Source organism: Netta rufina, assembly GCF_964035555.1.
Source record: "Netta rufina genome assembly, chromosome: Z".
NCBI lineage: Eukaryota > Metazoa > Chordata > Aves > Anseriformes > Anatidae > Netta > Netta rufina.
In genome coordinates this window covers 72,870,353-72,896,820 of record NC_140126.1, presented here as the reverse complement: position 1 = coordinate 72,896,820, position 26,468 = coordinate 72,870,353, and the positions used below count along the sequence as shown (strand labels likewise).

Here is a 26,468-nt window from a genome sequence, read left to right as displayed (position 1 = left end):
AGATTTTTAAACTTGCATATCATGGATGCTTCGACATCTTCCTTCCACTGACAATCAAGGGAAGTTGGATGCCCAACGCATCTTGTGCCCACCAAAACCTCATTCCTAGCAAACTACATTCTAGCAAGCAGCTTTCACTTTACCTGCCTATTTTCACTCACCACCTGCTCTGAGTTTTATCAACAACAGTTTAAGAGGAGAGATCACCTCTAGCAAACCTGAAACAGATTAGTGATAAAATTGCTTCTCCGCCTACCAACCTATTTTATAGCACATTATTCTGGTCAATTCTGCAGGTGACCCTTCTCAATGTGAAAGCACAGAGACCTGAGTAAATGAAGATGAAATCTTTTTTCTCCACAGATAATCATGTCACATTTTTAATTCACTAAGGACCTCATCTAACTCCTCTAACAAAAAATAAAATAATAAAAAAAAAGATTGCTGACTGTGCCGTCTGTGGATTATCAGCAAGTGCAAATTCAAACATAATCCATATTTGAGAATTTGTCCACAGAACTTGTCCACAGCTGTACACAAGTATTGTCTGCCTGTCATCAACATTTCTGAGCACTTGGTGCTGTATTATTAATCTTTCATTAACCTAAAGTAACAATGCCAGTGTTTGTGTCAAGTACAGATCAAAACTGGTGGTTTCAGTGGGACATTGAGTGGGTACCAGTTTTTCACCACACATCAGCCTGAAATATCATATTCCTGTATCCTGTTCTTGATGTCACTGAAACTGTTCCAGTGTACATCAAGAGTTCAGCCTACATTTTCATACTCTGCCATAAAAACACTTCCCTTAGGAAGGAGCTGCATGGCCTTCAAGTCAGCAGTGGCTTCCTGAGAATGAGAGGGCTCTCAGAAGTGCAACCTCCAGAGACACTTTTGGCTTCTGAAGGACAACTATACACAAGACATGATGTTCTCACTTCACACTGTCGTTGGACTCTTGCAGGTCTTTCAGGGAGCCATAGGATGCAGTGGCTTCCTATTTTCCCTTGTTGCCATCTACTTTGAATGGATGCCATAGGCTATATTCCAAATCAGTATGGAATTAGTCTGTTGTTGCTGACTTTTGGGTTGACTTTAAGCTTTTGCTAACTGTCTCTTTATGAAATTGCCTTTTGACAAAAGTTCTAACAGTTTGTGGAATCACAGAGAAAGACCAGTAATTATTCCTGTGTTATGCTTTCACTTTGGAGAACAAAATATATTTTAATTTCTCAATCAAAAAAACCTTCATGCTATATACAGGAAACACAGATGAAATTTTACTTAAATGCAAAAAAAAAAAAAAAAAAAAGAATAATCTACCTCTGTCAAAGCCCTGGAGGTTACCTAATAATGCTAAATCTACTGTTTGAGTCCCATCTTTTCACAGACAGCAATATCACCCATGAAAACAATTCTTGTGAAATGCATAATTAGAAATCGTAATTTCACTCTACATTGACCAAAATCTAGTATTTTATTCAATCTCCATATCAGTATGCTATTGTCCAACATGAGAACTGCATTTTCAAACAATAGGGGATTCAGTCCTTGAGAATTAGTATTTTTATGCTCATCTATCTCCCTTCTGACTAAAAATCTCAGGAAAGCATATGTATAATGGCACAGTGTGACTGCAAAAAGAAGAAGCCAGAGGGACAATGAAAGCATACTATGGCGTTAACTGTAGTGGCTCAGTAAACTCAGTATGCACCTGACTAATGTGTGTACAAACATACCATTAAAAGGTTAACAGTGAGCCCACCTCCAAATGATTTTTACAACTAAGATGAGCTTGGGTCCATACATTAAGGGAACAGTATTTATTTCAGACTTGATAAGTATCTATATTCATCCATTTAATAACACTACATTGCTCATATGTTTGTTACAGAATTGATTTTTCCCTAATCCAAGTGAACCCCTTTCTACAGGTCACTCTCTTCCAGTTAGTAATCTGTTAACTACATATATTTTTCAACCTATGAATTCTATGTATTTTTTTTTTAATTGCTAGAACAGTAAGTACATGCACATGAAATCTTCAGACACTTTGTAATTAGGGCTAAACAGGTACTGTATCATCTGCACAGTAGTTCTGCAGCTTAACAAAAGCATCACTTTATATTCTGAATAGTTATACAGTGTACTAAAATATAAGGTTACAATAAAATTATTCTAAGATATCCTTGGTGAACTCAAAGGGAAAATATAATTAATTTTCAATATTTTCTGAATGTAAAGAGAGAATTGTAGAATGCAAAAGTTAACCTTCTGTGTTGATTAATAACTCTAGGGACCACATGTCATGCATGCAAAATGTATTACTTTGTTCTCTGTATTTCAGAGGTAGGTATACAAAATACTTGAAGCACTACAGCAATCATCAGACTGGGTTTTGGAGATTATGTTGAAGACAACTCTTTTGATAGGAAAGGGAATATAAACAAAAAACATGATAGATTTCATTGATCTAACCTACTCTGAGTGTATAACTCATCAAGGTGTTTAAGAACATTAAGATGCCTTGTTTGAACAGCAATCTGTGTCTTTTAGTAATTTGAATTTTAAATTCTTGCATTTGCTTCAGGGAATAGCAGTGGGTGTGCTCAGCCATCTAGAGGTATGAGGGACAAAAGATAAGAAACATTAATATAAAAAGCAAGAAAAAGCATCTGTTTCAAAGTGAGTAGTGTTAATTAAAAGGTTATGAGCCAACAAGAAAATGCATAAGTATTCCAGTGATGGTGTTCACCACTTAAAAACAAATTTAACTCAGAATTCAAAACAGTTTTAGCAGACATATTTTCTAACAGACACTTGCTTTTTCAGTTTACAAAGTATTTTTTCAATTTTTCTGAATGCAGCCAATACACAATTTACTTAAGACTATCTTTGCTAGTAAAATTCATCCTATTTTGATTAATTGCCAATCAATGACAACAACCAACAGATTATGCCTGAAAGAGATAGAATACACTTAATTTGTTCTGAATTAGGCTTGAGCCTACAGTAATAGCAGGAGACTACTCAAACCATTGCCCACCAATATGCCATGGTGAGATAAATACGAGGCCAAGTGGATTAGATGAGTGGGTCTACCAGGCATTGGCTTGTGAAGCAATTAATGCAGTGCAGTGTGGTCCTTGGGAGCATGAGGAGGTATCTTGCTCTACAGATTCATAAAGGGCCCAGGAGGTTTTGTGCCTACAGGGCATCACCTACCCACAATTTAAGAAGAGGTATTCCTCTGGTTTATCAGATCTGTACAGTGATAGGTAAGGGGAAACTTCTGTCCCACTACAACTGGTTTTGAGAAATGCCTAATGCATGGGATGGGAAAAAAAAAAATATATATACATATACATATACATATACATATACATATACATATACATATACATATACATATACATATACATATACATATACATAGCTTCTGAGTCTGTGTATAAGAGTAAAGTGATGCCATGAAAATTGTACTCCGACTTCTCTGACACAGGACAACCATGTATTGCACTTCCTGGATTTGTTGTGCACAGAAAATCTTTCTCCAGTTATATGGACTTTGACCAGCCTAAGTTAATGACACAGATGGACTTTTTTTCTATTTCCATAGAATTGCCACTACCTCCTTACATCAGAAAAACATCAGTTGACCTGGTAAGCAGGAAAGTAGATAAACCATAATTCTCCTACCAGAGAAAACAAAGCAACTTGCCTTCAGTAAGGGCATACTTGAGTTCTCTGTAGGACAGTTAATAGGATAGCCAGCTACAAGGAAATACAAGAGAGCAAGAAAGAATTCTCCTGGGAGAAAGAGGCTGGATAGGTCTTTTCTACTGCCTAGCATCAGAAAAAAACTTGTGACTTTAGAAGCCTTCTGGCAGGCAAAGTCCCGTGTGGTAGAATACTCACAGCAATCTCTCTAGTAGAAGGTGTGACAAGCTGGTGGGCCTAAAAAGAGTGGTGAGGTCCAACCAGCTACATGAAACAATCTGACCTTTGGGAAAGGAAGAGGAAATCATCAGGACTTACATCCTTAGCCTCCTAGGAGTTTGCTTAATGCAGTCTCTAAACGAATATTTTGCTTAATGCAGTCTCTAAACAATATTTTTTGTGTCCTCTAACTATATCTGTGCACTGTTCATGCTTAATTATGTTTTCTTCGTGCTTTCCAATAAAATTGAAGCCTGCTGCTTAAGCCCTTGTCACACATCTGTGCCATCCTTGTGATGTCAGTTCAGTTATAATTAATCACTAGAGAGCTTTATGATCTGTCAGTCATCAATTATCTAAGTATTCCTTGTCAAATAACTTATGTATTACATTTTTTTTTTGTTCTATACTTGCCTGATATTAAAGCCCTGTACCATTTCAGTAAGTTTGTAAATACTGAAAACAGGAGCAAAATACTTCTGAAATCAGGTAGTGTCATAATAAAAACAGTACCTTCAAAGCTGGTCCTATCTACACATTTTCATACAAGCTTCATATACAGATCAAATATGGAATTGTTATCGCATACCTTAATGTGGATTGTGCCTTGAGTTCCCTTTGGAGTTAAAATAAATATTATAATTTACCTGCAAGTCTGGTTACTAGCAGGAGAACTCATTCTGATGAAAGATGAAGAAGAGTGAGGAAATAAAAGTCACATCTTAACGAAAATAGTATAAAATAAGTAATGAGAATGGAACAGTCTAAGTGTAGATTTTCCTCTTTCTCAGAAAAAAAAAAAAAAATCTAGGGAGATGTTTTGCTCAAACACTTATAATAAAACTTGCATCTGTCAATTATATCCCAGTAATATCCTGTCTTGCACGGTTTGCTTTCCTGTCTATTTAAACATTAATTTTACATACTCTATAATGGGCTTTTGCAAAATAATAATAAAAAATACCTTCTCTCAGACTTATGAATTCTTCTCTGCCAGCAGACCCATGAGAATACAAGTAAAGAATTGATATGTTAGTAACATCTGTAAGAGCTTATTAAATACCAGGGACCTTGATTATGTTGAGTCACTCTGATGATTTTATTTAATTTCTTCTATACTACAGGGTCCATATATTAAGAGAATCGGGTTTCCAAGACTATACATCTTTAGATCAAAGATTACTAATCCTCTTGAAGATACACGTTTTTCATAAACTTTTTAGTTCAGGTATGACTACTCACTACCAGCATGATTCAACACATTCAATTCATTAATCTACATTATTTTTGGATTTTTTTTTTTTTTTTAATCTCTAGATGATACCAGTCGACCAAGAGCCACTTGACAACTGAAATAGCTATTCAGTACACACATTTTCTAGGAATTTCCAACTTTACAAGCATCTGAAATCATTAAGAAGCTCCATATATAGCCTTAAATTTCTTTGGGAACTTATTATTAGCTACATGTGTGAAGTGGTCTTGCAGCGAAACCTCATTTAATCTAGAATTAGCAGGTAAGCTCCCTGACTCTATCAACAGAAACTTCTAGAGAAGCTCAGAAACTTTGATGAAGTCGAATCAAATTACTTATATTCTCAATATCACATCACATAATGCCTTTTTCTCAGCAGTCTTGGGAAGAACACTGGCCTAGCAGAGTTGATAGAGAGTCTAGCAAGATGCTAGACTCTCTACAGCCTAAGAGGCTACAATACATCTTTTTTTTTTTTTTTTTTTTTTTTTTTTCAGGAAACAGTCCAAATCCAGCAGACTTCAAATATTCAGATGGAATATCCCAACTTTTCTATTGTTTCCATCACCAAGGGATGATGTGGCACCTAATGAAGAGAGTGCTGAATCTATACTAGATGAATCAGATTCCTCTTCACAGTTCTTCCAAGGTATCTAGTTTGTTGATTAACCCCATCAGAAATTTAAGCCAATACATTTGTCAGACTGAACCTACCTTATTTAGGGCCAAATCTAAAATTAAGGTTAGGTAATTGCCTCAGTTTGACACCCTTATTGGGGCAGAGTGGATTCCAAAAGCTACTCAAGATGCTACTGTCATGGTTATGATTTGTCTCAAGAAAAAAAAACATGCAGCTGTGTATCTTCTGTTTATATTTTCTCTAGTACATCTAAATGCTTAGTTGAAACAGCTCAGTAAATAAAAAAAATCTATTTTTCTTCTGTGTTTCTTCCTATATATTAAGGCAGGCACATTTTGTTCTAGCAGACAATAGAGACTGTGTTAGAGGAGACAACATATTTTTGTAAGAACATACAATTGAATAATAATATTTGGAGATGTCAGATGATGGCAAGTTAACCCCCACACAGGTGCACCTTTATGCAGACAGTGTTAGGCTCCAGTTCATTTTCTGAATTCCACATCAAATTGACTAAGCCTAACAGCTGGAAAGTTTTCAAGATGAAAAGCACTTGTCAACATGACTCAGCCAAGGAACATATTTAAAAACAGAGAACTCAATTACACTTGGAATGCCTGTGCCCTGCTAAGGACAGCAATTTCAGGTGGGACAGAAATTTTAATGATAATGATTTGGAAGTCCAAAAACTCAGCTTTTCAAATGCTACAGTAACGGTATTTAAATAAATTACAGGTGAGTGTACTAAAACTAGATGTCATACTAGATTGCTACTCAAGACAGGAATGTCCAGCAAAGAAGACATGAAACAAAAATGTGAAGAGCCAAGTTAGATTCAGAAAGATGCAACTAATTTGAAAGGCTTGCATAGAATATTCAAACTTAAATAGTGAACAAAATTTAAGTTTACTGTCCACTAAAATCAATACTGAACTTCACTATTACAAATGTACCTCAAATTAGCATTTTCTTTCACCCACCTATTTCTTTGTTGAATAGAAATATGTCCTTAGGTTGGTATATAACAAAGCTTAAAATGTCTTTGGTAAATTATTTTCAAGCACTGTGTAGCTCAGCTTCATTCTTAGAGGAAAGTTATTACTGATTCTTATGTTAGACTAACTTCCAAGGTGTTTGAAAAGCACTTTCAGTGTACTTAAAAGCCTCATTTTGAAGTCTTTTTTTTTATCTTGTTAACTGTAAAAATTCTGACCAGCCAAATACGAGCACCAGAAGATACAACTGCCAGTGACATAAATAGCATTGTATTCATTACTATCTATAATTGAGCTGGCATTCCAAAGAGATCCCAGCTACAGAAAGGTTAGAACTAATGAAGAAACAAAATTGTACCTTTTTAGCTTGGCAAAAGGAGAACATGTAAGGACACAGGATTCATTGCAGAACTGGGAGTGGTAAGCAAACCATGAAAAAGAGGAGTGCCTGGCTAACAGGGTCTTATGGTAACATTGACTTTTTGTAAATCTAGCTTAAGAAAACATTGTAACAGCATCAGAAACAGCTCAACCAAGCAAATTCTTCATTACAGACACTGAATTTAGTATTGTGGTCGCTGGCAACATCCTGCACCAAGTCATGTTGCATAAATAGTCTAACAAATATTTCCACTTCTGCCCTAAAACATGATGTCTAAGGTGCTATTACTTACAGCAGAAATGGTGTAGATGCATATCCGGAATGCAGATATACACCTCTCAAGTGTTACGGTGGATAGGAGCAACCACGAAGACAAATAGAAGTCTGAATGGCCTGACACAGAAGAACTATTAAAGCGTTACAAGTCTTAGGCAGCACTGAATGTTCCTCCCAATAGTGACAGTAACTCCAGCTCTTATAATTTTTGTTACTGGCTTGAGATATGCCTCATCTTTTTTCCAAGACTCACATTATATACATAAATGCTTCTAATTTCCTCAACCTCTTACCGCCAAACAGCCATATCCCTTCCTTCCCCAGAGCCATGCTCTCAGCAACCACCCAAACAAAGGTGCTAAGCCTGAAAACTGGACAACACAATGTGGCGGGCACACTTTGTGTTCCACTAGCCACACAACATCGTTCATAAAGGGGCAAACGAGACATTGTTCCTTGTGGTTGGGCTTCTTAGCCCAAACAACCACTGCTGTTCCCAGCTTTGTGAAGTACAACCCATATACTGATGGTACGTTACACAAACTTTAATTTTGTACATTAAACAAAAATATAGTGTAGCAAGGATATTTTGCTCCCTTCTGCTCCTCTTCCCTCTCATGCCATTAGTACTGGTTGTAAAGAGAGACTTGTCTGGAAGTTCTCATACTAGTTCTGGGACTGCTCTGACTAGCAGCACTGATAAAGTCTGGAGCTCATGAAGTATTTTGAATCCTTTAAAAGTGTCAACAGGAAACTCATCTTATAGTGATGATACCTCCTTTTTTGTTGTTGTTGTTGTTGTTGTTGTTTTGTTTTGTTTTGTTTTTGTTTTCCCAAATACGGTTTCACTTTAACTGAAATAGGTATTCTGGTGCTTTCAGGTGCAGGATTTTGTCAACACAACTGAATAATCCAAGTGACTGTTTTACCCATTGAACATCTTCAGGTATTCCTGTAGCTAAATAGTTACGTAACTAAAAAGGACTCTTTACATACTAAAGGTTTCTTTCTTAATTGCTTGTCAGTGATACAGAACCCAAGCAGAAAAGTATTTCTGTATTTGTGATTGACAGCAAATCAAATAAAAGTATTATTAGCAGAAATATTTTATTATTTAATGGTGTGCTTTACCCTAAAGACTTGAGGAGTTTCTTTATAAAATACATAATTTTTTCAGGACACTATAATAAAAATATAATTTTATCCACGTAATTTAATAGTTATCAAGGGAGCAAGTCTAGACAGACAAAAGCAGTAATAGTCTGGCTGATTCACATCACCACTAGAAAGTAAGTGACATGATTTATCATCACTTTACTCCAGTTTTACACTTGTGTAACTTCAAGGCTTAGGGAGTTGCACTGGAACACTGACGTGATGAATCAAGTACCATATTCCACTCAGAGCAAAAATAACCATTATGAAAATATTCCAAAGTGTTGCTTAGGAATCTTGGGAATGTAGTGGGAAGATCCAACTGTAAATTAAGGATTCATAACTGTTTTTCTCCTTTGTCAAATAATAAGTCAGAACTCGATAATTTTAATTAGCATGTGGTTTATTTCTCCATATAGAAAGAAAAAGGATACATTCTATGTTTTTGCTAAGTTCAGTACAGCCCTCTCTATGAAATAGATATTCCAAAACTTAAAATTATTTCGAAGTTTATACTTACCACCTTTTCAACAACCTTTGCACAAATTATTTTTCCAGTTTAAAAATCTTTACCGTCTTTTTTAGAGAAACACAATCCAAGAGGTATTATTTTTAAATTTAACAGAAGTGTCTCTTATCTTTATGTCAAATTCTCTTTCTTCTACCTACACTAGTCACATAAAGATACTTATTTCTACAGTCCTGAATAATTATCCGTTTTGAAAGAAGAAGCATGTTATAATTCTCACCTATTTCTAAAATGGAACTGCCTTCATTAAATGATAGAATTTTCATGCATATCACCCTTTGACACAGTTTTAATTATTATCACAGCAATCATTCTGAACATACAGAATCAATTATTAATGTCAATGATTAGACTATTGTCAGATTTTAATTTATCTTAGTACTTGGTATGTCTTGAATCACTGGGATCATTTCAAAAATAGCCTTTTATTTTAGCACAATTTTGCTATTTAACATACATTTCAACATACCTTTTACTCATCTTTTTGGAATACTGAATGTTTTCTTTCAGTTTTATCCCAAGTCTGTATTAACACTTACAATAGTTGCTATATAGTTAACAATGTGAAGAAAGTATAAGAATATAATAAATTTCATAATTTTTTTTTTCTGCTTTTCATAATATTGTTCACATGTACAAGCTGGAATGCTGCAACAACTACATGAAAATTATTATGAATAGCTTGACAGCTGAATAAAGTCAGGGATTTATTTAAGTGCTATTAAGTAACCAAGAGAGTCTTCCAGTAGTATTCTATATAAACAAGGACTGTATTAATATAACTCTGTACATCTGCAGCTTTAAATAAGCTCTTGTTTTTGTTTACCTTCAAGGTAATTGCAAGGGTAGTAAATTTTTTTGTAATATAGACATAATTTATAATTTGTCCAACTCTTTATCATATTCTACAAGTTTTTAGACTGATGCACAAGAGTATGCTACCTACCTTCTCACAGATGGCAGAACTCATCAAAAAGATACAGATCAATGTCATGCTGAATCTTGATACAAGTTGACAGAAACAGATGAGTCCTCTCAACGGACCATGAAAGTGCATTTGCTCATACCATATGTATTAGTCGCAGTGTATAAATTTATGAGTATTTATCCATATGGACCAGATTTGGGGATGTTCTAAATATTTTTGAAAATCCTTTGCCATGGGTTTTAGGTGCTTAATGTACTACTTTGGGGAAACACATATACGTGAGCAATAAAAAAACAAATGCACAAATAATAAATGCCCCTCGCTATGTTCTCTCTCATCTATTTGCTCAAGAATATGCCTGGTGTCAACTTACCCTTTTCTATACTACCCTACAGACCTTTTTTTGCTCCTTTTCCAAGTCTTTTTGAGAGATCAACCTGTTCTGTAATGGAGAAAATACAGAATTAAATCAAAACTCATTGCAAGTCCTTTTAATTTGGAGTCCTTTCCCCTTTGGTTTTTCTATTTTTTCACTAGTTTTCAAGCATTCTGGAAAAGAAAATATCTTGGTATCTGTATCTTATTCAGATTCAACTGCATCCTTCGGAACTATGAAACAGTAATTGTAATGAACCAGCCATGATGCACATAAAAGGAGATGGAGAGAAAGTCACAGACAATGTTTCTGAGTCTACTTGATATTATACATTTCATATTGGAGGTCTAGACGGTCACTTAACTGTCTGATACTGTATTTCTCTCTGGCTGGATGTAGGTCTTCACAGTCAAGAATAATCAGTGAAATTAAGCAGGCAAAAACAACAGACTTGGCCCTCACAGTTTGAGGAGCAAGTTTGTTATGGGACAGGTAAATTGCATGGATTTAGTTCAATGGATTTTACACACATGAGTTATCACTTTTAGCAGAAAAGTGTTGCCACTACTAAACAGTAGCTTTGTAGCTCTGCTTTGCTGAGATGTAAGTTTTCCAGAGTGTGAAGGGAAGAAGAAAGTATTCATGATTCGTAAACGATAAGTACAGAGAATGGACAAATAGAAATACAATTAAATAGATGAATAGCTTCGTGCTCTGAATTCCATTTCTGAAAAGTCAGCACAAACTGAGCAGAAGCTGAGCAATAGCCTCAGTGGAATGGGAGTGTTTGCAAATGTTTTTGAAATCGTTTCCCAAATCCCATATTTTACACTGTTTTCTTGTATGGGACTATCTCCAGAATGTTTTCTGGAGTCCATAATGAGTTAAAAGATCATTGGTCTTCACAGACAATTATGCTATATGGAATACTATAATTTAATCCATTATAGAAGGCATAGTTCATGATCAATTTAATGAACAATAAAACAGATACTTGATACTTTATCTCATTAATACAGCTGAGTTTCCATCTCATATTCGTCTGCACTGTCTATTTTTTATTTCAGAACTGAGCTGGCAAGTGTAGTTGCTTAGGTTTTCCATCAGTCTAGTCCTAATCTCCTGCCAGTGCATACATTTTACACTACCTGTTTCTTGCTAATTAAAGTGAAGTGAAAATAATTCTGCCTGAAGAGCTGTTTTGGGAAATGGAGGTTTAATCAATACCATCATCAAAAGCCTTTTACAGAAATGTTCATAAAAACAGTGTACATTTGCCGCTGTATACCAACCACAAGGAGGGTTTTTTAATAGGGACTTTTAAATATTATATATATGCATAAATATTGCCTTCTTTGCTTTCTTTAAAGCAAAGTCCTCTCTTTCTTTCTTCCCACCATTCCACCCAAAAGACTAAAAACACTGTAGGCAGCTCTACGTTAAAATCCAGTGAATATTCCAGTACTGTCAGTTAGTTCAGCCACACAAAGTTTTTTCTGTTTCTTGCCTTAATTTACCCCTGAAAAGAAATTTTTTGGTCTCTCACATTAAAATACCCAGCAGGGTATCCCATTAAAATTAAAATGTTAAAAAATATATTTTAAAAATTAAAATATTATATTACCCCCAGCAGGGTAACATGTTTAACAAAACTAATCTGTTCTGCTATAAATTAAAATATACCAACTAAAAAACTACCTGAAAGAGGCTTAAAATGTAAAATTTAGTTCAAGCATTGTTCCAATATAAAAGCTGTATTAGAAGATCCATGAAAAACAAACAAACAAAATAACAACAACAACAAAAAAACACCAAAGATTTACCAGAAAGGTAGTGGAAAAACATATTGTTTATATTTTTTAATCCATCATTTTACAATCTCAGAGCTACTAGTTTAATTAAAATACATTATAGAGTAATCATTTGAGATATATATCTCACCAGATCTGTCACTGCAATAAAATCCTGCTCTAAAGAACGTGCCCTGAGAAAACATAGGGTACAATCCTGTCTGTCCTACAGAGTAATAACTTATCCATCATCAGTCAATTATTAGGCTATTACTAGACACAAAATTTGGTGAGATGTGCTGCAAACTAGAGAGCTGAGTGGCTTTGCTGTGGAGAAATTGCAGCCTCAGAGGTCAGCAGATAATGCTCGTTTTTCTCTGCCTCAGGCTTTCAGCCTTCATATTTTGCCTTCTTTCCCTCGAGAGTAGGAAGAAATGGTGATGTGGATACCAATTCTTTGCACTTTCCATGGAAATAAATCATCCCTTCGTACATGGATTGTGGAAGCCTTTCTAATTATCTACCGCTCAAATAAAACAAAGAGTAAACAAATAAAACAAAACAAAACAAAATAAAATAAAATAAAATAAATTTAAAAAAAAAAAATCAGAAAACAAAGGCAACTGTACTGTTGTGTATTTCTGCCTTATACATTCCAGTTGATTATGGAATTACTTTACATGTTTTGCTACTGATTTTTTCTTTTTTTTTCTCTTTTTTTTTACAGATGTTACTGTGCGTTCAATCAAAGGATTCTATTCTTTTTCCTCTGACTGCATTCCATTTTTGTACAGCCATAAGTCATACAAAACAGGTAATGAACACGGCTCTTCTTTCTGCTCCAACGTTACACAAGATTAAGTATTTCAGAAAACTGAAGATTAGTATCACTTATCAAAGCTCCCATCAGGCCACATAGAGTTACAGTACAACCTTTAGCATGCATGCAGGTTAGTCAAAACAGCCTGTCTGGTATGACTGGTGATCTGCTACTGCTGCCAATGCCGTGGCACTACAGGAAAGAAAGAAACCATCTTAATGAAATGATTCCTGTTCATCTTAAATAAGGGAATACCAAACATGAATGAAAGGACTTAATTCAGTTGCTGGAAAATAAATTAATTTGTCACATTTGATTCTCAAATGAATCTGTTTGTCTGTTTCTAAGATATTTCCTAACCTGTCTGTGTCCCAGCATGAATGATTAAATTATCAAAAGCCTCCTGAACACTGTGTTTCACAAATTCATGATGGTAGCAATGTGTACCACTTTACCCTGTGGTACACAGACACTCCAAGGACGCACATGTGCATACCTGAGATCAGAGTGCTCTGTCTCACCAAGCAAAGCTCTACAAGTTCTTTCCAGTTGCATCAAATAAATGCGTTTAGCATATTAAAAAGTGGCATGTCAAAGTGTGCTCTCCGAAAGATCCTTCTTTAAAGCGGGTAGCTGCGGTGTAAACTTTATACTCCCCCTGCACCATAGAAAGTTATGGTATCATTTTCATTAGGATCCAAATTTCACTTGGTTAAACCTTTACTGGAAAGAATTACTTCATGTGTGAGACAGTAACACTGATGTCTATGTGCAACCCGCTGAGAATTCCAGGACAAATCTACCTGAAGGGTTTTGTTACCTGCATCCTAAGTGGTGGCAGACCACGTTTTGAGTAAACCGTGTGTTAGAACATCAAAAACGTGACCCACAAGCAATAAATCAAACCCATGCAGAGCGAGGATCCCATCGGGATTCCTGGCACAGCACAGGCTCCAAGTGCTTTTAAAGGGGTGGGAGGTTATCAACAGAAGGGCAAATCTAGCTTCTTTTGGTGCTGTAATATAAAGTCGAGAGCTTTCTTTCCAAATAAATTGTATGTACCTATGAAGACGGTAAAAATATTTCAAAAGTACAGAAAGGGATGAGAATATGAAAAAAAAAAAAAAAAAAAACAGAAACAAAAAACACGTTTATCATTAACAGGTACAAACTATGCAGCTGATCCTACACACAATTACAGGGGTGACTAACTTTAATAGATCCTCAAGTCAAGCACCAACACTGAACGTGAGGACCGTGACAATCTTATTTAAAAACTCAAAGCAGAAACGACATTCTCTCCTTGGCCCCTCCTGACGGAGCAGCTCACGGCACTGGAAGTGGCACAAATGCCCCACCAAGAGCATCCTGTCCTCGCTCTGAAGCCACCTCTACTTCCTTGACATGCACTTTGCAGCCAAGGTATATGGTTGTTCAGGTACCCACCCACAATAACCGAATATGATTTTTTTCCTTCACAAAGGTCTTTCTGAGGAGTTCCGAATATATGCTGGACACTCTGAGCTCTCTGAAATAGTAGTATTTACATGGGGAAAGATTTAAAGTACTGGTGGCAAGCATCCTATCAAATTCAGTGGAGCTAAAAGAAAACATACTGAAGTAAAGGGAAAGCATCTCTTTCCTTCAGTTTAAATGTAAGCCTGAACAGTCATTCAGTTTCATCAATCAAAGCAAGAAGGATTAAACCAGCAGTAGTCAAATTTCAGTACAAAAACACATTTAGAGGCACAGAGAAACGGGGAATCAGGTAAAGAAATGTTGTGTCTTATCCAGCAAAGCTTTCCTCCTAGGATAAGACCCATGTGTGAAGAATTAGATTCTTCAAAAAAAAAAAAAAAAAAAAAAAAAAGCTAAAACAAATCAGAAATATCATTTTTTACTTGTGGAAACAAAGCAACAATTGTAAACTGTAAATGGGAGGTTTTTGCTAATTTACTCTTCTTTGAGACTACAGACTCCAGCACTGTTTGGTCCATATTGAAGATTAAACAAATCTAACTAAGCATTCTGTATCCAATGACTATGCTTAGTTTATAAGATTTTTATAAAGCTTTTTTGTCAGCATCTTCAGTAGATACTATCTTCTCTCAAATACAATATTCCTCCAAAATTCTTCAATATTCCTGAGTAAAATAATTATAGGAGTAACCAATTATGTATAGGATTCAGGCTGACAGGCCATATACTTAAGCCTCTATATTGTATGCATATTCTACATAGCTAGTAGTGTTATTCATATGCAGAGTCCCCTAAGAGATTTGCTTAATACATCAATAAGCATAATTTCTACATGTGGATTGGGATTGCTTTTATTAATTTTTCTCCTCCAAGTATAAAATGCAAATTACAAAAAGTAGAATTTGCATCTTAACTTGCCTAACATATTATCTCTGCTCAGCACCTTAGGAAATTGCCAGATATTAAGTTATAGTCAAAGCTTCACAAATACCATTACAATTAACTGGAATCAGCATAATTTTATTTTACTTCCTAACTCAATCATGTTATAAACTGTAAGAACATTCCTTTGTCACATTTCAAAAATGCATAAATTGTGATCTGCAGTTTGACTGTTATCAACTGTAAGTAGCATCTGTCTGCCTAAAGACGTGCTCGCTTTCATTGGTCTATCTCAGATTGGAAAACAACCTGCTACAAAGACAGATAAACCTCAATTGTGGCTGTTCTGTGACTGACTTGTTATACTGAATTTCTGCTTCATCCTGTAGAACATTATTATCTCAGCAAATAATTTAGCAGTTAATTTAGCAAATCTTTTCCCACAAATCCTAGCTCAATTCTTTGCTGATCTCAAAGCTACACTACTTTCACTAAGTTTCATTTTATCCAGGTTTCCTTAAAAGCATTGATTTAAGCCTTGAATAAATTGTCAAGTAATAGATGTCTATATAGATAAATATAATATAACTCCTTTTCTTGCCACTGCATCTGCACACAAAGCATAAGAAAGGCAGTGTTCCTTTTGCCCTAATTTCTATGTTAAACAAAATTTTATTTGCATTCTTTTCAGTGTTCTTGTTCATATCTGAGAACATATTTTCATTCCATAAAACTAGAGAATTGCTACATAACTAGTCTCACAATTCCTAAATCTAAACTATTTGTTGTAAAAGAATCCTTTCATTTGTCATGACTCTGTGTTTACTTAAGATGCTTTTAACTTTAAGCATAAGTGGTACTTTCTTACAATCTCACAAGAAGTAAACAAAATTTAAGATATAATTCCTATTATGTGATAACATGATGACTGTGTTGCATAACACCGTATTTTCAATAAAAAAAGTCTAAAATACATTGATAGCCTTCAGGTCCTCATTTCTGGTTTGGGAAGCAAAAAAAAATTAAAAATGTCTTATTGATGAATGAGAAATATATCTCATTCAAAAGATGTATTCTTTTCCTTTTATTTAGGATCTTGTATCAATTGCTTTACAATGCAGGAATGTACAGACAACATTATGGACAACATTATTTAATCATTCACGTCCATTTATTGTAACTGCTCTTTCATTACCTGGCAAACATGAAACAAGCACTGGTGATGTCAGCAAAACTTGCAAATGGAAAACACCACTAAATAAACTTTAGTTTGTTGAAGCAAGAACTATCGGCTATGACTTTATCAGATAGCACCTTAAAGTATTTACATTACAAGTAAAGAATCAAATCTTTGTGCAGGTCCATGCAGGAGAGTTCAGAAATAAGGACTCAGTCATGCATTTGGGAAGGTGATCACAATCTGTCATTTGATCCTTCTGCCAAACAGAAAAGTATGACGCACTTCCAAGGACTGTGCATCTTCCATGTTTGCCATGGACCACTTCCAAAGGTGAGGGAGTTTAGAGGTCAACTTCCCCTGCCCTGCCCCCTCCCCCCCCCCAGGAGTCTGGGGGGGTTTGCTTGGATTTGTTATTTTTTGCTAAATGACACAATACTGGAAAACATTTTGGACAAGACCCCAGCTTAAGATAAAACCTTTCACACCATTTTAGGATCTAGCTTTCCATCAATGTAAATTACAGAAGAAGCTTCATAAAATGAGACAGCTGTATTTGTTAAACTGGATTACAACACTAATTCTACATCTTCCTACTTTTGACAGGCTGAAGAGAAGTAAAAATTATTAGCCAAACAAATTGAGTGAAAACTTGATTAGCAGCCAGCAAAGGACTTAAGATGAAGTTTGAAAACTAAGAACCAAGAAGGGACACTGAGAAAAATAAACAGCAAAATGGAAATGAATGCAGCTCTGCTTTTATGATTTTCCAGGCAAACTAGGGAGATCCAATACATTCTTATCTGATCACAGAGCAAGCACTACCATTACTACATTTACTTTTTAATTAATTAAAGGACTAAAAAACGCATGCCAGGATAGAATGATATCACCTTTGATTTTGTAAATCAGTGTAGGATCAGAAAGAAGCATACAGATCTTTACTATCAGACACATCTTCATTGGTATGTTCCATCGTATCTAAGGTATGTCACATCTCAGTCAATGCTTTGACCTGGAGTGCTAACCAGTTGTTTACAATGCAATTAATACATAGTAAATGCAAAATTAGAACAGAGATAAAGATCTGACAGAATGGATATTCTGTTTAGTAAGCTTTAAAATATGACTAATTATGGCATAGACAAGAAGAGCCACTCTCCAGATTCAGCTCTGACTTTATTCTGCAAGTATATTAGAAATGCTTTGCACAGAATGAAAAACATAATGCTGCTCTATTTTTTCTTAAAATTTGCCTCACTTAAAGGAATTATAACAAAAATATCAATATCGTCTCAGTCCTTCCCCTGGGCACAGGACTCAAATATTCATATACAGAGGATTACTCAGCCCAAGGCCTCTCTACTCTCCTTTGCAATCATTTGCCTCTGGAAGTTTTCCTTCCACAATCAATACTAAAAAGAGTGAAATTATATGTCAGACAAACACAGCCAGATTCTCAAAATCAAACTGTCTGACTACATACAATTGACAAAGAGCATGGTTCATTGTAATACTGTAGCAGAACAGAAGAGCAAAATTTGATATTTTTCTAGACCATTCTCAAAAATAATCATTTCTTTTACCAATGAAACAGGATTGTAATTTTTAACATTCATAGCTGGCATCAAGTCACAATCTTTAATGTCAAAATAAGATAAATTTCTTGCTAATAAAAACAGAAATCTTTGATAATCACTATAAATGTCTTTGTGGTCTGAGCCTATGCTTGGTTAGACAATTTATTACACATTGAGTACTACAGATAAAAGATGGAAATAAAAAAATCAAAACTAATTTACCATTGATCTTACAAAAGTATCAATTTGGAAGAAGATACCATCAATCATATGGCAACCCTGTAGACTGACTGCATTTAATCATTCACGTCCATTCAAAGCTGGATAAAATGAGTGTAAATGACTATAAAGAATGCGACAAAAAAGTATTCAGAATACTCTGAATATTATGAAACTTCACAAGAAAATACAAAAAGAACAACCATCTGTAGGTGCAGAAACACCTCAATACGTTTTGAAAAATACTTACTTTTCCTTTGCTGGCATTTCTGTCTCATAAGTAGCCACTTTAGCTCCTGTTCCAGCAGGTTTTACTGGTCTTTGTCTTCTCTTTCGTCTTGGAGTGGTATTGATGACATCAGGGCTACCCAGAATGGAATCATTGCGTTCTGGTGCTGCCAAAAAGAAAAAGACCGAAGTTAACAAGAACCCCAATGACAAACAAATTGTTCGTATTACAAACTATCCTTAAAATACTTTTTATTTTTATTAAAATCACTGTATTACTAAGATGGACTCAGATCTGACAGAAATTGGTGTCAAAACAAATAGATGACATCAAAGTAAATGTAAAGGGACCAAATAGAAAGATGAGCTTCCCTCGGCATCTCTTTGTAGTCACTGGAGAGTAAGATGGGCAGTTATGGACTAGAAATATACTAATGGTCTTCCTCATTGTAGACTCTCATGTAACTCGAGTTTTCAATATTCACTAGAATAAAGCCTTTAAAGATGCTTGCTTCTGTGGTCAAGTACTGTTATGTACTACTGTGTACTTTATAATGTCCCAGTCATTGTGCTACCACAGGCCACCAGGCCATATATCCTTCAGTGTTCTGCTGTAGCCTCTCTGAAGGCAATGACCACTAAGACTGATGGACAGCATGGACAGCCTGCTGCCTGTACACTGAGGCTGGAGCAGACCAGTACATGAAATGAGGTAGCACCACTTTACCGTTCCACCCATGGAACAGGTGGCCCCAATTCCGAGTAAATCTCCCCAAAAGACAGAGTGGCTGCGGTCTGGTAGGAAAATGGGAAGAACTCCTTGCTCTTCAGAACCTGAAACTGGATGACCAGTCTAGGTTTCCACTGAGCCCTCTGCCTAAGGTAAGTAAAGTAGGCTGTATCCAGATTCATTCACATAAAATTTACTTTTCACATTCGTATTACTTCAACATGTAAATTCATAAAAGATGCAGTGTCTCAATTAAAAAGCAATCCCCTCTCTGCGTTGACAGTTATCTCCTTGAAGCTTTAACATCAAGACAATAATATCCCTCCTGAAGTAGAAGCCCTCCATACCCTCCCTTGCTAGACACTCACAAGATATGTAGACATTTTTACTCCAGCCATCAAGACTTTGTAGCATGCTTTTATTTGGTATGCCTTATTTAAAAATAAAATCTTTAATTACTTCAAATTTTTAAGATAATGACATCCAGAGAAGAACACATTTCAACTGAAATATATTAAATAATAATGTGGTGACTGAGGCTGATGCTATTATGGTAACTTCGCTGGTTATTACTTTCTGTGTGTTTTTGGAAGGTTTAATCTTTACGTGGATGAAAGACACCATAATTAAGAGATTCATACTGAAGGTTTTCATGGAAAGTAAATAACGGGTCCTATTTCTGCATTCCTTTCACATTTGTTATTCAGCTCTTCTGAAACTGAAACAAGAAGAAAATATGCAACCCACAAGAAATATTTTTGCTATTTCTTAAAAAACTCTTTCTAACCAAGATCACCACTAAATTAAATATGCAAACACAGTCTTCTCAGAGCCAATGCAACTATTGCAAATATTACAAATAAGCACATGCTTAAACATCAGAACATCCCAGCTTCTACCAGCATGGACTACACTTATACAACATAGACTTACAGATCTTTGTAGGGTGAAAGCAGGCATTAGTTGACATATTTCCAAGGCACAAACTAATTAACGAGTTTCAAAGTCCAGTACAGACAAGGTACACTGCCTGTAATAAATGCTGAAAAAGGTTAAGTTACAGCCTAACCCTGCACTCTAAACTTTAACTAGCTATGCATACTTTTCCAGCACTAAATGCTGAAAACATGTTCATGTTTTGTTTGTTACTGCTTGTTACTATTTACTGACAGCACATTCAGAGTTGTATACCTGTATACCTAATACATCTACCATTTTGTATATTCCGAAATCAGTTCCCAAAGTCAGCCCCTTCTTAATTAAAACACATAAAATATTTCACTGTCAAGAACCATATAAAGAACCACACAGCAACAAACTTGAGTAATTTGATCATCATAGCTCTTACTTTTCCTTGTTGTTGTTGTTGTCCTCTCAGACTCTCCTTTGACAAAAAGTAGATCCAAAGGTTAACTGCATATATAAACCTATCACAATGCTGATGTTAAATAATGCCTCTGTGCTTCTAATTGTGGAATATATAATGGTGCTCTGTAGAGAGGTGCTCAGGCTCAGCATTGCATAATGTTTAGAAACAAATCCTGCTTGTCTTCTGCAACTGTCCTGCTCATGCTCATGTGAGGTAAATGGAAGAGAAATATTAGTCGTTGCAGTATATATACTGCATTTATTTCCCAACCTCAGCCTGGGAAAGGGTCTAATTTTTTACCCAAACCTCAAAGAAATCTTCCCAATGAAAACAAATTTTGCTCTTATGACCTGTTAAAATCAAAGAATAAAAACCATAGACCTAAATGATAAACCTCTGCAATAATTTTTATTATGCGTAGCAGTAGACTGGCTCGTACAAAATAGTTCATCACCATAGGCTTTTTTTGCTGTATTTTTTTTTTAACCCTAGCTACCACTATGGTTACAACCTCTAACGGAAAGATGACATAGACCTGAAGCTTAAAATATCTTGCATCACCATAAGACTTTAAACTAATACCTACTACTACTGCCCAGAAATGAATGTCATTAAGGGATTCATTTATAGTACTTGACTAAAGGCCAAAGAAAGCTTCAGAATAAAAATATTCATTGCTTGACACAAAAGCATTTGGAATAACGGGGGACAGTCTTGAATACAAACTGAGTTTTTCATTCTGATTTCTTTTTTCATTGTTTAATTTTTGTTACCATTTTAAGGAAGTAAAGTTCCTTTACTTCTTACTAAATTAAGTTTCTTAGTTTGAAATTATAGAATACAGTATGGATTACCATCATACCTTTGAGAAAAAATGAAGCAATTTAAATAGAGGAAAGAGTGCTGTATGAATAAAGCCAGTAAATAAACCCTATAAAACAACAAATGTTGATCAAGAAATGTTCCAAATATATAGCATGCCTTGTAAAGAGGACAGTTGCAATAAACAAGATTGACAAGACAGTAATAAAAGGAAACATAGTTTAAGTGCTAAAAGAATATTTCTGCAAAGAAGTTTAAAGACTTTGAGTAAAAATGTTTGATTTATTTTTTTTTGTCATTTTGAAGACTGCTATTATTTGACACGTAGAGGGACTTTTCTAATAAAAAAGGATATCCTAGATATAAATTTATAGTGGAAATTAAAAATATCTTTCCCTGGTTTGGAAGAGTCAAAGTGAAAAGAAATCAATAACTGTCCCCTAACGCTGCAGCCTGCAAATAGAAGATGCCTTTACTCTGGTACAGAAGAACCTGGAGCCATTCCCGGAAACCCAAGAACTTTGCTCCACAGCCCCTGGCACCCACACAGAACGGCCCTAGCCCTTGCAAGCTCTCTGCAGTCTCCGGCCCACCAGACATGGCCTGGAGAAATGCCCGGCTCCACTGAAAAACCTTAGCAGGGAACCCGCGAGTAATGAGATGGACAGACAGCTAATTCAACTGATGGCGTCAAGACCCTGTCCTACAACACAGTGAGGAACACCTTTCTACATTTTCCAACTTACGTAACAATTTTTGCATTATTAGGAAACCATTAAAGAAGACTAAGCACTTCATATAAGAATGTGACCCTTTTAAATACTTGTTTTGGCCTGCTGTCATTTCTTGTGCAGGAAGAGAAACTAAACTCATTTCAAATTGATGCTTAAAATGGTTGAATGAAGCACAGTCTAGCTCTGCCATACCATGATTAAAATCTCACAGAGCACAAAAAAGCACAAAAATGGCAACTTGATCTAGGCACACACCTGAAGGAAAAGTATATGAAATGCCAAAGCTGGGCAGACACCATGACTCCCCAGAATTACAGGCATTTTAAAATAAATTTGTATAGTTTGGTTGAAGATAGGCAGTCCAGTTGTATTTTAACATATCTCTCAGACTTCTGCACTAATTTATTGATATACAAAAGTGACCTCTTTAAAAAAATACTTCCAATCTATCATATCCACCTAACAATTTGGGAAAACAAACGAACAACAACAAAAACATTCTTCATATATCATCACCCATAACAAAACTTCTGCAGGTGGGAGGTGTCTAGTTGTTCACAACAGTGTTGAAGTCACATGAGAAAACAGCATTCAGCTCTTTTTCTCTATGGAAACTCTACACTCATTAAAGGACTAGAACCAGTACTAAAAGCTGAGTTTTGCCATAATATACATATACATATATATTGAACCATATAAGCAAAACTTGAGTAGAAACATTCTAAATTTGAGCAACCTATTTGCCTGCAATGATGTTAACTTCACATACACATAAAATACACTCAACATCTGAATTTCTGAGAGCTGTAGTGCAAGCAACAAAAAAACTGTAATTGATGCCATTTTATGTATAGCAAGCACAGTTACAGAAATAACTTCCCTTCACCTTGTTAGAATATATTAAGATGCAAGAACAGATCTCTTCATTTAATACATTCCTGTCATCCAAAAAATCTGGTTGAGCTGCCACACTTGCTTAGCTAAACTGCTCCTCATAGGCCCAGATAAAACCATGCACATTAATACCATTTTGCAAATGATCTATTTTAATGTAATGTGGATGAGAGCAGAATGTGGTCCTCAATATTTACAGTTGAAGATGACATAGCTCTTCTCATTTGTTTTGTCTCACTGGTAATTAGCCTCAAATATGGTTTTGATTGTCTTAAATACTGAATTTTTTTTTCACTTGACCAAACCATTTTTTCTCTCTGAATGTTTGTACTTCTCAGCATGCTGACTTAACAGTAGAATGGGAAGTGTCCTTTGCAAATAGAGCCCTACAGTCATAGGTCTCATGGGATTTGTTCCACTGCTTATGATACTAGACTAATTTTATGTTAATCAGTCAATCCAGAAAAGGAAACACTGCACAGAAAAACATATTTGAACAGCCTACTACTATAAGATTCATGTTACTGAATTATCAGGACAATTTCAAAATCAGTCATCAATGTCAAATGGGTTCAAGGAAAATTTAAATTTCTGTCATGACCCACATAATAAAAATTATTTAATACTCTGAACTTGCTTTGCTTGCAATAAGGAATTTGAAATTAGAAAAAAAAAAAAAAATGTTTTCTTCCTGGATCAGAATAAACAGGAAGAATTTACAAAGGACATGAACACTTCATCCTCAATAAAAGGACTGTTATTTATTTAAACCTCCTATCCTAAAGATTTTATTGACAGCAATACAAAAGTCTGCCAGTTAGAATTTCTGCTCGGAATGAAAATTTACCCAATTCCTTTTTCTGTAGAGTAATAAGCACTTATTCCTTCAGAGTAGTAAGGATTTATGAACAGTTACTAGAATTTGTTCAGATTATCAGATAGTAATGCTGCCAAATGTCTGTTAAATACCTCTCAGAGTACCCCCTGTTAATGGAACAGAATTTCCTGCTTAAATTCTGCTTATATCCAGGTAGCACGATCCATAAAGTTACTCAGCTGAACTTCCAAGCTCTGCTCTGCTTTAATGAAGCAGATGATTTAACTTAATTAAGTCCCTTGTTCAAGGGACATTTTCTTTAGGAAACCACCAGGCTACACCTACAATGTTTACAGCCTCTCTGCTCCTGCCCTTGCACAGCATTGGCATAAACTGGCCTGGAAGAGGACAAAGTGCTCACAAAACAACCATCTAAAGTGCGCAAGGACTGCATGTGACAGCTGCTGCCCAAGCCAGGAAATAAATAAATAAATAAATAAAAGCAGAAAGGGAGCAGAACTCATCACTTTAATCCTTGACTATAGTGTAACTTCAGTAATTATGTGGTTTCTCGGTCTCAGCCTAATTCCCAAGGGATCACCAGAGCTGATAATAATTAGCATCTCTTTGACATTCTCAGCAGAGAGTCTCCTAAATGAATGGGTATGGAAATGAATGTGTCTGACTGATGTAGGCAATTCCTGCAAAGTAGGATTAAGTCATTTTTGACAGGCAATTTAGGAAATACCACTCCTACCTATGCTAAAATTACACTTTATAACACACACATTTTAGCCATAATTTTTCACAAGAAATAGATCCCCATAGATCACTCAGAGATCACAAATTAAACAGTGGTGTTTATAGTTTGTGTGTATACTTTAGTGAAAGTAACAGGAATATGTCATCATTTTAATTTTAGGAAAACAGTAAGAATCATTCTCTAGCCTTTTTTTTTTTTTTTTTTTTTTTTCTATTTTACATTTCATTCTTTGTATAAATTTGCCTATACTGTACCATAATCCCCTGGAGCCTAAAGGCAGTTAAGACTGCAGTTCTATAAATTCTCTGTCAGTTAGTTATTAACGTTTATTTTTATAGAGAATATCACCATGGGAAGTGTTTATGAAGACACATTTTAAAACAACTCCAGCAAAAAGTTTAGATCCAGCTATACAAAATTTATAAATTGTATTCAGTTCAGTAAGGAAGTTTACATTTCACACTGCAAGACTGTATTACCACTGACAAACTGCCCTATGTCCTACATGCTTCTATTTGCAAAGTCTATTCTAATGTCAAACTTTTTCAAATATTTTCAAAATACAAATCTCTTCTTCAGCTAAGAAATACTATTTCAAACCTGCAGTGAAACTTTCTCAAGTTTAAATAAAAATTTGCTTGACATATGGTTTACTTCTCAGTGCTTACTTATCTGAGAAAACTCAGGTGCTCAGCTGTTACTGGCTCATACTGTCTTTAAACTAGATTGCCAAAAGAAAAAAAAAAATCAGGCTAAAATTGAAAATAACAAGTTTGGTCAGGAAGCATGAAAAAGTCTTTTTTCATATGTCAGAATATGCAAGAGAAAAAAAAATGTGTTTTCACAAAATCTGCAGAGACTGTGAAGGAGCTCTTTAATTTTAATAATCAAAATCATGATCCCTAGTAGAATCCCTTTAAAAAATAATTTAATACAGGATATTTCAATGACCATATGTACTTCAATAGCTGAGATACTCATTTTTAATAATCCAGAATAGTGTATGTTGCTATAAATAGTTTAGTAATGCCATAATTCTAAGAAAATCACCAGTTTAAAATGGTGATTATGATATATCAATATCATATATATCAAGGATTATGATATATCAGTAACAGAGATTTTGGAAACACTCATTGCATGCAGCATACATGTACGAAGACACCTCTAGAACCTACATGTACGTATCGGTACTCGCCTTACAATGTAACAGGAAAGCTTCATAATGTGCTCAAATCTCTCCTGACACTCGGGTCATAGGTAAGACACTCCATTACAAAGTGGTGAAAGCTAAGAGACTGCTATTTCAATACATAGAACATACTAACAATTAAAGTTGCTGTTTGTTTGTTTTTGTTGTTGTTGTTGTTGTTGTTGTTGTTTGTTTGTTTTGGGGGTGCTTGACAGAAACAAAGACAATGTTGCCAACTCAGATGCCTTGTGGATTTTGACTAGCCAAAGGTAAAGAGTTGGGCTGCTCAGCAACAACATGCTCTGGCCTTAGTGTTCCACTCCAAGTCCAGATTTATTATGTGCAGTTTTAGAAATCCTCTTCCATCTCTCGCCCTTGAATCCTTTTTGAAATTCTGTATTAATTCTGCCTGATGAAACTACTTTTTGTGTACCATGGTTGGATGCGTGGTCATCTAGCATGCCAGCACATTCAAGTTCAGGGAAGAGCATTTAAAA

General features: G+C 35.3%; 1 protein-coding gene across 1 annotated transcript in view; it reads right to left on the bottom strand.

Moving 5' to 3' along the window:
* Nucleotides 1–26,468, bottom strand: part of XRCC4 (X-ray repair cross complementing 4) — a gene marked incomplete at its 5' end in the record, with an annotated part of 168,274 nt that overhangs the window by 43,969 nt on the left and 97,837 nt on the right. The window contains one exon of the mRNA XM_084305552.1: nucleotides 18,673–18,817. Within this exon, the coding sequence (XP_084161678.1) occupies nucleotides 18,673–18,817 (145 nt within the window). The remainder of the gene's footprint in view (nucleotides 1–18,672; nucleotides 18,818–26,468) is intronic.